The sequence below is a fragment of the Myotis daubentonii genome, chromosome 4, assembly GCF_963259705.1.
Source record: "Myotis daubentonii chromosome 4, mMyoDau2.1, whole genome shotgun sequence".
Taxonomy (NCBI): domain Eukaryota; kingdom Metazoa; phylum Chordata; class Mammalia; order Chiroptera; family Vespertilionidae; genus Myotis; species Myotis daubentonii.
Window position 1 is genome coordinate 4,408,407 of NC_081843.1, and position 13,081 is coordinate 4,421,487.

Sequence of the window (13,081 nt, forward strand, 5' to 3'; positions counted from 1 at the left end):
GCGGGCCTCCCGGCGCGGCCCCTGGGGGTTCAGGGCGGAGGCGGCCGGGCGGCGGGCGAGGCGGGGCGGCAGGTGCCTTCCTCCCCGCGCAGCCCGTCCCGCCGCCGTCCCGCCAAGGGGCCGCCTGCGGAGCTCCCCGCCTTCTTCCCGCCGGGACCTTACAGTCTCTGAAGCCCGGGGCGTGGGACGCAGGACCAAGGAATCGTTCAATTCATTGTTAAAACTGTCCATTGTTCTAGTCTCTGAATTCAGAAAATCTGTTTGTCAGGTGTTTGCGGTCTAGCTTGGAACTTGGCTTCAGTGGTGTTTGCGATTTTAAAATTTGATCTGAGCCTTTGAATGAGGAATAAGCTCCCTTATTGTTTATTTTGCGGACGTTTACCAAACGCGCAATACCAACTACCGTGAGGGCACTGTTTGTACAGAATTTAATGATTATTTTGAAGGGAACCGAATAAAATATAACCGGTGAATGAAATGAAATTATGTAAGCCCTCCACTACCCCCTCCAATTAAAAATTCTCTTAATGTTAGAAGCCGCTGGCAATGGCCTAGAGCCGTGGTCTGCGAACTGCTGCTCGGGAGCCACACGCGGCTCTTTGGCCCCTTGAGTGTGACTCTTCCTAAGCCTTAGGAGTACCCTCATTAAGTTAATAACAGTGTACCCACCTATATAGTTTAAGTTTAAGAAATGTGGCTCTCAAAAGAAATTTCAGTCGTTGTCCTGTTGATATTTGGCTCTGTTGACTAATGAGTTTGCCGACCACTGGCTAGAGTACTTTGTTGGTTTGTCTAGTGTGTTTCCTTGGCCTTGGGAGATGACTTTGGGAGTGTTTTCTCCTCAATGTTTTTAGAGAGTTTATTCACAGTAAAACTATCTGGTCCTGTTTTTTGTTGTTGTTTTGTTTTTAATTTATTTTTTATTTTATTTTTTCCCATCACCATTTATCCCCTCTATGCCCTCTTCCACCTCCACCCCCTAACCCCCACAAATCGCCACACTTCTGTCCATGTCCATGAGTTCTCTCTCTCTCTTTCTTTTTTGCCCAACCCCTCCCCCCAAACACACACACACACACACACACACACACACACACACACACACACTCTGGAGCTGTCTGCCTGCTCTCTATCTATGAGTCTGCCTCTATCTGGGTTTTATTTTATTTTTTTGTTAGGAGGCTTTTGATTACTAATCCAACCTCCTTATTCATTATTGGTTTGTACAATGGCCAATTTTTGAAAATAACTTCATCGTGGTAGGTTGTATATCTAGAAATACATCAGTTTCTTCTAGATCAGTGGTTCTCAACCTTCCTAATGCCTCGACCCTTTAATACAGTTCCTCATGTTGTGGTGACCCCAATTTCATTGTTACAAATTGAACATAATTAAAGCATAGTGATTAATCACAAAAACAATATGTAATTATATATGTGTTTTCCGATGGTCTTAGGTGACCCCTGTGAAAGGGTCGTTTGACCCCCAAAGGGGTCACAACCCACAGGTTGAGAACCACTGTTCTAGATTATCAAATTTGTTGGTGTAGAATTGTTTATAAGTCGTCTGTCATGACCCATGGTATTAGTGTGGTGTCATTTGTCAATTTAATCTTTAAAAAAACCCAATTCTTAGTTTTGTTGATAATTTCTATTGTTTTTCTGGTCCCTGTTTCATTTATTTCTGCTTTTAAGCCTTGTTATTTCCTCCCCTCTACTAATTTTGGGCTTAGTTTGTTCTTTCTCTAGTTTCTTCAGGTGTAAAGGTAGGTTATCTATTTCAGATCTTTCTTTTTTCTCAATGTAGATGTTTATAATTATAAAATTCTCTCTTAGAATCGCTTTAGCTGCATCCCATTAATTTTGGTATGTTGTGTTTCCTGCTTCCTTAGTTTCAAGATGTTTTTTGATTTTCTATTTGATTTATTCTCTTTATTTTTTATTAAATTTATTGGGGTGACTTTGGTTAATAAAATTATATCCTGTGTCCCATGCCCCATTCAACCTTTACTTGCTTCAGAGAAGATTACTATATAGGTTTTAAGTGTATAATTACATCATCTATAATTGTATTGTGTGTTTACCACACAAAATCACATCTTCCTCTGTCACCATGTATTTGATGCCTGTTACACTTTACTGCCCCCTCCACCTCTTTTCCCTTTGGTAACTACCATACTGATGTCTGTGTCTGTGAGTTTTTGTTTGTTTCTTTTTCTTATTTGTTCATTTCTTGTGCTCAGTTTTATATCCCACATATATGAGTGCAATCATATGGCTCTTGATTTCTGTCTGACTTATTTAACTTAGCATAAAATTCTCAAGATCCATCCATGTTGTCACAAATGGCAGTATTTTTTCTTTTCTTATAGCTGAGTAATATTCATGGTATGTGTATACGTATGCATCTTCTTTATCTAACCATGTATGAGGGACACTTTCATTTTTTCCATGTCTTAGTCACTGCGAATAATGCTGCAATGCTTAAGAGTATATATAGTGGTCAAAGTATTGTTTTAAAATTTTGCGGGTAGTCAGAAGATGGGTTCTGGGTCATATGGTAACTCTATTCTTTAATTTTTTTGAGAAACTTCCATACTGTTTTCCATAGTGGTTGTACCAGTCCACATTCCCACTAACAGTGAATGAGGGTTCCTTTTTCTCCACAATCTTATTACTTGTCTTGTTGAAAATAGCCATGTTAACAGGTGTGAAGTGGTATCTCATTGTAGTTTTGATTTGCATTTCCCTAATAGCTAGTAATCTTGAGCATCCTTTCACATATCTGTTAGCCATTTGTATGTCTTCTTGGGAGAAGTGGATGTTGAGTTCCTCTGCCCGTTTTTTAATTGGATTGTTTGTTTGTTTGGTGTTAAGTTGTATGAGTTCTTTATATACTAGTATAGGATGTCCAAAAAAATGTATACACATTTAAGAGCTGATAGCTCAATTGATATTTATTTCTTTTCAGATTTAACAGATTGGAATTAATAATTATTCAAAGTGTGTATACATTTTTTGGGGGGAGCACTGTGCATTTTGGATATTAACCCTTTGTCAGAACTTTTGTTGCAAATATCTTTCCTGAACCGGGTTCAGCACGGCCAGGGGTGAACCTGAGGAGGGGCGGTGAAGGATTAAAGAAAACAGACAGGAGAACTCAGTTGGGGCTAGGTAGCATCACTGTGCCTGGATGAGGAAACCGTGACACAGCCTGTAAGCCGAAGCTTTATTTTATAGTCAGAGCACACAAAGCAAAACAAGGGGAGTGGTCAACATGCATACAATGTTCTTGTGATTTTTAAATCTATTTTGTTACTCAAGCCTTGTTTTGGCAGCACTTGCTGCACCTCCCACAGGCCATTAGCTACCTAGGAACAAGGGAGGACTATTAGGTCAAGCTTAATTGTGCTAGGAGGGCTCTGTCTTCCAAGCTGGGACTTGTTTATGGTGGTGCCACAGGTCAGTCCCAGGCTTAACCCTATAGCCACTCTCTACACTTCCCCAATTAGATTGGTTGCTTTGTTTTGTTTTGTTTTTTGTTGGTAGTTTCTTTTGCTCTGCAGAAACTTTTTAGTTTCAGATAGTCCCACTCATTTACTTTTCCTTATACTTCCCTTGCCTCTGGGATTAAATTCAGAAAATCCTCTCTAACACCAAGATGCATAAGTTTAGTACCTAACTTTTCTTCTATGTAATTTATTTTTCAATTTATATTTAGGTCTTTGATCCATTTGAGTTAATTTTTGTACATGGGGATAAACTGTAGTCTAGTTTCATTCTTTTCAATGTGGCTTTCCAATTTTCCCAGCACCATTTATTGAAGATGGTTACTTGTCATATATATATATATATATATACATATTTTGTTTTAGTGCTTAAAATATTACAAAGAGTAGTACATATGTCTCCTTTTTTCCCTACTGACCTTCCCCCGGCCTCCCCTAACACCCAGTGTCTTGTGTCCATTGGTTATGCTTATATGCATGCATACAAGTCCTTTGGTTGATCTCTTACAACACGTCCCCCCCACCCCCCTGAACCCTCCCCAGCCTTCCCACTGTAGTTTGACAGTCTGTTCGAGGCTGCTCTGCCTCTGTATCTATTTTTGTTCATAAGTTTATAATGGTCTTTATTATCCATAAATGAGTGAGATCATGTGGTATTTTTCTTTCATTGACTTGCTTATTTCACTTAGCATAATGCTCTCCAGTTGCATCCATGCTGTTGCAAATGGTAAGAATTCCTTCTTTTTTACAGCAGCATAGTATTCCATCGTGTAGATGTACCACAGTTTTCTTTTTTTTCCTCTAACAACAATAATTAGTTTTATTTATTTATTTATTTATTTATTTATTTATTTATTAGGTATTACAAATGTGTCCTCATTCCCCCCATTAACCCCCAACCTTCCCCCCACCCCCGCCCCGCACACTCATGCTCCCATCCCCCTGTTGTCCATGTCCATTGGTTTGGCTTATATACATGTATACAAGTCCTTCAGTTGATCTCTTCCCCTTACCCCCGCCCTCCCCTACTTTCCTTCTGGGGATTGATAGCCTGATAGCTGTTTCTCAGTCTTTGGATCTGTCCCTTTTCATCAGTCTATGTTGTTCTCTATAATTCACAAATGAGTGAGATCATGTGATATTTATCTTTCTCTGACTGGCTTATTTCACTTAGCATAATGCTCTCCAGTTCCATCCATGCTGTTGCAAAAGGCAAGAGTTCCTTTTTTTTTTTTTTTACCTCAGCATAGTATTCCATTGTGTAGATATACCACCGTTTTTTAATCCACTCATCTGCTGATGGACACTAAGGCTGTTTCCAAATCTTATCTATGGTGAATTGTGCTGCTATGAACATAGGGGTGCATATATACTTTCTGATTGGCGTTTCTGGTTTCTTGGGATATATTCCTAGTAGTGGGATCACTGGGTCAAATGGGAGTTCCATTTTTAGTTTTTTGAGGTAGCTCCATACTGTTCTCCACAGTGGCTGCACCAGTCTGCATTCCCGCCAGTAGTGTACGAGGGTTCCCTTTTCTCCACATCCTTGCCAGCACTTGTTTTTTGAAGATTTATGGATGATAGCCATTCTTATAAGCATGAGGTGATATCTTATTGTGATTTTAATTTGCATCTCTCTAATGATCAGTGACAGCATCTTTTCACATGTCATTGAGAATCTGCATGTGCTCTTTGAAGAAGTGTCTATTCAGGTCCTTTGCCCATTTTTTAATTCGATTGATTTTTTGGTGTTGAGTTTTGTAAATTCTTTATAAATTTTGGATATTAACCCTTTATTGGACGTATCATTGGCAAATATATTCTCCCATTCAGTGGGTTGTCATTTCATTTTGTTGATGTGCAAAAATGTTTGAGTTTGATGTAGTCCTATTTGTTTATATTTATTTATTTTTGTTTCTCTTGACTGAGGAGATATATCAAAAAATATTGCTATGAGAAATGTCCAAAATTTTACTGCCTATGTTTTCTTCTATGCCAGTGGTTCTCAACCTGTGGGTCATGACCCCTTTGGCAGTCAAACGACCCTTTCACAGGGGTCGCCTAAGACCATCCTGCATATCATATATTTACATTACGATTCATAACAGTAGCAACATTACAGTTATGAAGTAGCAACGAAAATAATTTTATGGTTGGGTCACAACATGAAGAACTGTATTTAAAGGGCCAGAAGGCTGAGAACCACTGCTCTATGCTTTTTATGGTATTAAGTCTTACATTTAAGTCTTTAATCTATTTTGAGTTTAATTTAGTACATGGTGTAAGTACATGGTCTAGTTTCATTTATTTTGTACATATCTCTTCAATTTTCCCAACATCATTAAATGAACAGACTGTTTTTACCACATTGTATATTCTTGCCTCCTTTGTTAAATATTAATTGACCATGACTTTATTGAGGTTGGGTTTATTTTTCTGCTTTCTATTCTGTTCCATTGATCAGCATGTTTGTTTTAATTAGAATAATATGCTGTTTTCATTACTATGGCCTTATAGTATAGTTTGATATCAGGTAGCATTATTCCTCCAACATTGTTCTTCTTTCTTAAGATTGCTATGTATTCAGGCTCCTCTGTGGTTCCATATAAATTTTTGGAATACTTGTTCTATTTCTGTGTGGTATCCCATTGGTATCATGATAGGAATTGTGTTGAATCTATATACTGCTTTGGCTATTACGGAAATTTCATGATGTTATACTAGTATATTCTTATGCACGAACATGGTATATGCTTCCACTTATTTGTATCTTCATCAATTTCTTTTTTCAGTGTCACATAATTTTATGAGTACAGGTCTTTTACATCCTTGTTTAAATTTATTTCTAGGTATCTTTTTTGATGCAATTATAATTGGGATGATTTTCTTAGTTTCCCTTTCTGATAGTTTATTTTTGGTGTATAAAAATCAACTGACTTCTGGCTATTTTGTATCCTGCCACTTTACTGAATTCATTTATTTGCCTATTGTTTTTATGAAAGGACTATGAGCAGTTTTCACAAATATTTCATGTGCGTTTGATCAACAATATGAATTTTTGTGTAGAAAAATATATCTATATATATAAAAGCCAAGTGACCAGAACAACTGAAACAACAGGAATGACCAGTCACTATGACATGCACTGTGGTGGCCAACTGCCCCGAATTGGGGCCCCAATCCCCCCCACAACTTCCCACGTCCCCTCGCCTCCTCCCCACTGACCCGGCCCCAGTCAGTCCCCATTGGGACAGGCTGGTTGGATCCCACCCATGCACGAATCCATGCACCAGGCCTGTAGTGTGTGTGTGTGTGTGTGTGTGTGTATACATATACATATATATATATATATATATATATATATATATACATATATATATAACTTGTTAATTATGTTGTGTTTGGATATTCTCTATTTTTCCTGGTATTTTTCTGCGCCATAGGTCTATATCAGTGATGGCGAACCTTTTGAGCTCAGCGTGTCAGCATTTTGAAAAACCCTAACTCTGGTGCTGTGTCACATATAGAAATTTTTTGATATTTGCAACCATAGTAAAACAAAGATTTATATTTTTGATATTTATTTTATATATTTAAATGCCATTTAACAAAGAAAAATCAACCAAAAAAATGAGTTCGCGTGTCACCTCTGACACGCGTGTCATAGGTTCACCATCACTGGTCTATATCTTTGTTTTTCTCCTAGTACCATCCTATTTCAATTCCTGTAGCTTTTTAATATATTTTGAAATCAGGAAGTGTGATGCTTTTAGATTTCACCCCTCCCCGCCCTCAAGATTGCTTTTGCTATTAAGTCTCTATGTCAGTGGTTTTTAACCTTCTGGCCCTTTAAATACAGTTCCTCATGTTGTGACCCAACCATAAAATTATTTTCGTTGCTACTTCCTACCTGTAATGTTGCTACTGTTATGAATCGTAATGTAAATATCTGATATGCAGGATGGTCTTAGGCGACCCGTGTCATGACCAACAGGTTGAGAACCGCTCCTCTATGTGTACTTTAGGGTTGTTTTCTATTTTGGCTTTAAAATCGTTTGAATTTTGATAGGGATTGTATTTCATTTGTAGATCCCTTTATTTTTTTTTAATTTACTAGTAAAGGCAGTGTTTATTAAAATACATTTCATTTTCAAAATGTAGAATTAGCTGTTAAGTGCATATACATTTTTTGGGGACACCTTGTATTTTCCGGGTAGAATGACAAGAAGAGTGAAAGTGAGGTGGAAATCACTTTTTAACTTGCTCTAATCTTACATATATTTATGGTATTTCTCAAAATATTTTCCAAATGTGTTAGATCCTAACATGTGAGGTTCATGATACCACACTTAGAAACAAATTTTAAAAACCAGTTGGAGAAAAACATCCTAATATGCCTCCACTTTAGCATTCCGTCCTTCCTTCCTCCGAGAGTGAAAAAATAAGAGCCCTTCAGACATTTCTTAATTATAACAGGAGGCTTGGTGAGGCAGGCACCGAACCTCAGAGCCTTCTGGAAAATAGAACAGAAATAGCCTTCCTCCCCTTAACGTTTGTATCCACTTATTATCATTGGGATTGAAGAGTGTCCTGAGGAAAAAAGACTAGAACGATTGCACTATTGGAATTCAGACATAAATGTGATGAATGGGTGGCCCTAGTGAAAGACTACAAGTAGGAGCCATAGGGCTTCTGCGGGAACATTAGAGCTAAAGCATAAAGTCAACATGTTACAATCTTCTATTTACACTTAGAAACATCAGAGTTGGTGCCAAGAATTGGTGAAACTTCTCTTAGACTTTTCGCTTGTACAGAGGGCATAAAAACACCTGGACTCAGAGGGCTTGGGAAAGGGGTTTTCCCTGAAGAGAACTGTGCTATGCGACCTTTGGGTTCCCCGGTTTGGAAGGCGGGGGGGACACTTGCCACTCATCACAAGCTAGTGATCAGGATTTCAACAGGCCTGCAGAGAACACACGCACTGCTGTCTGACTCTCACTTTAAACTTAATGAGTGAATGAATACAGCAAAAAGTAAATGGCGGCATGGGCAGCCTGTACTCTCAGGTTTGGTCAATGGGAAAAATGGGTGAGTGTTTCCCAAGGGCAGGGCTACCTAACCAAGAATGAATGTGGGGTCAGCTTTGGTTCTGTCCAGTGAGACTTCCTGGAGGGTCAAACCGGCCCTAGTGGAGAGAAGCTACAGATCGCACCAGGGATCTGTGGTGTTCCTAGACTGATGACCTTCCACTCTGTGGCTTAATCCCTTGTTTCTCCTGCTCCCTTCTCCTCCTTTCTCTCCATTTGTAGATCCCTTTAGATTATATGGACAGTTTAACAGTTACAAATCTTCCAATACATTAACACAGGACATCTTTCCACTTACTGGTGTCCGCTCTAATTTCTGTCATCAGTTTTATAGTTTTCAATGTACAAAATTTTTACCTCTTTGGTTAAGTTTATTTCTAAATATTTTTTTTTGTTTTTGATGCTAGTGGAAATGGGATTGTTTTCTTAATTCCCTTTTCAGTTATGTTATTAGTCTCTAGAAACTCAACTTATTTTTCTATGTTGATTTTGTGTCCTATAACTTTGCTGAATTCATTTAATTAGTTCTTTTAGTTTTATTAGTTCTAATACTGTGTTTTTTGTGTGGAGCCTTTAGGGTTTTCTGTATATATGATTATGCCACCTGGGAACAGAGACAATTTTAGTTATTTATTTGGATGTATTTGATAATCTTGAATATTGTTCTTATCAGGACTGCTAGTATTATGTTCAATAGAAGTGACAAGAGTGGGCATCCTTGCCTTGCTTTAGATTTACCAGGAAAAAGCTCTCTGTTTTTCACTTTTGAGTATGATGTCAGTTGTGAGCTTCTCATATATGACCTTTATTTTACTGAGTAATTATTTTTGTATATATAATTTGTTGAATGTTTTTATTCTGAAAGAGTGAATTTTGTCAAATGCTGTTTTTGCATCTTTTGAGGTGATTAGATGATTTTAAACCTTCATTCTGTTATGTGTTATATTACATTTAATGATTTTCATATGCTGAACCATCCTTGCATCCCAGAGATAAATTTCATTAGATCATGATGTGTGATTTTAATGTACTGTTGGCTTCAATTTGAACACATTGAGGATTTTTCATCTGTGTTTATCAGAGATATTGGCCCATTGTTTCTTTTTCTTGTAGGTTCCTTATCTGGATTTGGCATCAAGATAATGGTGGCCTCCTAAAATGAGTTTGGAAGTGTTCTTTACTCTATAATTGTTTTGGAAAACTTTGAAGAGGATTGGTATTAACTCTTATTTAGATGTTTGGTAGAATTCACCTGTGGATCTACCTGGTCCTAGAAACTAGGATAGGAAACATCAGGTTCTGGAGAAATAGAACCACTTCTTACTGTTATTTCTTTATTTTCTTGTGTTTTAAAAACATATTGGAATTTCATTAGATATTAAGTAAATTAATAGATAGAAAAATATAAACTATAATTTTCTTTATCTCAAATACATAATTATTCTTGTATCAATCTTTAAGTCTTAATAAGGAGAAAGTTAGGAGAAAGGAGTAATGCTGTTATTTGCTTGATCTTCACATTATTAGGTAGCTTAACATTAAAAAAAAAAAAAAACCTTTTCTCCATAATTGGAGTTGAATATACACTCTTTGTAGAAGAATGGATTTCTTGACATTCAATCAATTTGCCGTGCTTCTCTGGAAAAATTTTACCATAAAGGTAGGTAAAAGCATTCAAGGAAAATATCTATAAATGCCTGCCTGTTGCAATTCAGGATATGTGTGTTTTAAAAATCAATTTAATAGCTGTAGGTAGCTCTTCCAAACCTATAAAACTATATTAATCAATAGTATAGTCTGATCTATAAGAAGGTTGGTAGTGGAGAGGAGAGGGGGTGGTACAAGAAAGTCCAGGAAAGACTAGTATTTTCTAGTGTTAAATTAGAAGAATATAATAGAGCTATTTATTGGCATTTAATGTGGACTCTTAATTAACACTATCTTTTGTTCCTCTTCTAGAGAAGGCATTACATTAATTTATTGTTTGAAGTCCTAACAGCAGTGGTGTTTCCAATGCTGCTTTTGCTATTCCGTTCACTTACTACTATATATGTTGCTGGACCTCAATATTTTAAACCTCTACACGTCAGTGGTTTGCCTTCTTTCCTCCAAAATCCTCAAGAGTGGGAATTGATTTACGTGCCTTCTAATATTAATGTGGTAAAAGAGATCATTGAGAACATGAAGATGAATTTAAACATCAGTATAAAAGGTTAGAAATAAAGGTTTTCTGTAAAACTTATCCTTAATTTGTTATAGAACTAAAACAATCCTATATAATAAAGAGGTAATATGTAAATTGACCGTCACACCCTTGCACAAGATGGCTGCCCCCATGTGGTCAAAGATGGCTACCACAAGATGGCCAGCAGGGGAGGGCAGTTAGGGGTGACGAGGCCAGCAGGGGAGGGCAATTGGGAGGGACCAGGCCTGCAGTGGAGTGCAGTTAGGGGGGACCCAGGCATGCAGGGGAGCAGTTAGGTGTCGATCAGGCTGGCAGGAGAGTGGTTAGGGGGTGATCAGGCTGGCAGGCAGAAGTGGTTAGGGGCAGGCAGGCAGGCAGGCAGGCGAGTAGTTGGGAGCCCACAGTCCTGGATTGTGAGAGGGATGTCCGACTGCCTGTTTAAGCCTGATCCCAGATGGATCAGGCATAAACAGGCAGTCGGACATCCCTCAAGGGGTCCCAGATTGGAGAGAGTGCAGGCTGGGCTGAGGAACACCCCCCCCCCCCGCACAAATTTCATGCACTGGGCCTCTAGTGTAAGAAGTAATAAAGTTGGAGGAATTACACTTTAAAATTACAATTTTAAGACTTATAATAAATTGTAGTGTTAAAGACACTGTGCTATTGGAGGAATAGACACATAGAACAAAGAACCCAGTGATAGACCTACACAAATAGTCCAGAATATTTTTTATAATGGTGCAAAAGAATTCAGTGGAAGGATAATTTTTCAACAAATGTGCTGAACAATTGGACATCAATAGACAAAACAATAAAAATTGCATCAAAATGAATCAGATCTAAAAGTAAAATGATACAAAATTTGGAAAGAAAATATTTGTAACTTAGAGTTAGTTGAAAAATTTTCAAATATGACACCAAATGTATCACCCATGAAAGAAAAAAAATGGATTAATTATGCTTCTGGCATATATGGTTGATCTTGGAGTTAAAATATACATACTTAATTTTCACACTTTACCTAGTTTACCACTTGTCATAATGTCAAATGATTACCAATATATATAGATCCCTTTATTTATTTCTCTTTATGTTGTAGTTTTCAAATCTACATAAGTTGAAAATCTTACCAGGAAATGTTATAATTCACACACATATTTTAAAGAACATAAGAAAACTATTTTTTGCATATTTACCATAACTGTGGCTCTTCCTTGATTCTTGAAGTTCCAAGTTTTCTTTTTTCTTTTTCTTTTTTTTAATATATTTTATTGATTTTTTACAGAGAGGGAGGGAGAGAGATAGAGAGTTAGAAACATCGATGAGAGAGAAACATCGATCAGCCGCCTCCTGCACACCCCCTACGGGGGATGTGCCCGCAACCCAGGTACATGCCCTTGACCGGAATCGAACCTGGGACCTTTCAGTCCGCAGGTCGATGCTCTATCCACTGAGCCAAGCCGGTTTCGGCCCAAGTTTTCTTTTGATATCATTTTCCTTCTTTCTGAAGAAATTCCTTAAATAATTTCTTAGAATAGGTCTATTAGTAACAAATTCTCTTTGTTTTCCTTCATGTGAGGATGTGTGTATTTCAACTCCATGGTCTTGAGGTTATTTTCATTTGTTATAAAATTCTGGATTGACAGTTATCCCTTTCAGCATAAAAAAAAAATATTTGCCACTTTCTTCTGATCTCCTTGGTTTCAGGGAAAAAATATCTGTGATACTTTGAATCCTTGTTTTCCTATAGATAATGTGTCATTTCTCTCTGGGTGCTTTTAAGACATTTTCTTTCTTTGTCTGTCAAAAGTTTGATTATGTAATGTCTGAGCATGGATTTCTTTTGCTTTATTCTGTATAGAGTTCACTGAGCCTTTTGAATCTGTAAGTTTGTCTCTTTCAACAAATCTGGAGAATTTTGGGCATTCTTTCTCAAAATTGTTTTTCAGTAAGGCCTTCTTTCTCTTCTAAGACTATGAAGACATAAATGCTAGACATTTTGTATTTCCCAAAAGAGGCTCTATTCAATTTCTTTTCAAATTTTTTCCTCTCTTGTTTCAATTAGGTAATTTCTTTTTTTTTATCTTTTTTTTTTAATTAAATCTTTATTGTTCAGATTATTACATTTGTTCCTTTTTTCCCCCCCATAACTCCCCTCCTCCCAGTTCCCACCCCACCCTCCGCCCTCACTCCCCACCCACTGTCCTCATCCATAGGTGCACGATTTTTGTCCAGTCTCTTCCCACATCTCCCACACCCCTTTCCCCCACAAGAATAGTCAGTCCATTCCCTTTCTATGTC

The 13,081-nt window shown here is 37.5% G+C and overlaps 1 protein-coding gene across 1 annotated transcript in view; it reads left to right on the forward strand.

Annotated features, from left to right (window-relative positions):
* The first annotated feature begins 9,776 nt into the window (after positions 1-9,776).
* The window catches only part of LOC132232635 (phospholipid-transporting ATPase ABCA3-like), a 323,040-nt gene continuing 319,735 nt past the window's right edge, over positions 9,777-13,081 (forward strand). Inside the window, exons 1-2 of the mRNA XM_059692030.1 lie at positions 9,777-10,255; positions 10,555-10,807. Coding sequence (XP_059548013.1) covers positions 10,196-10,255; positions 10,555-10,807 — 313 coding nt within the window. The 5' untranslated portion in view covers positions 9,777-10,195. The remainder of the gene's footprint in view (positions 10,256-10,554; positions 10,808-13,081) is intronic.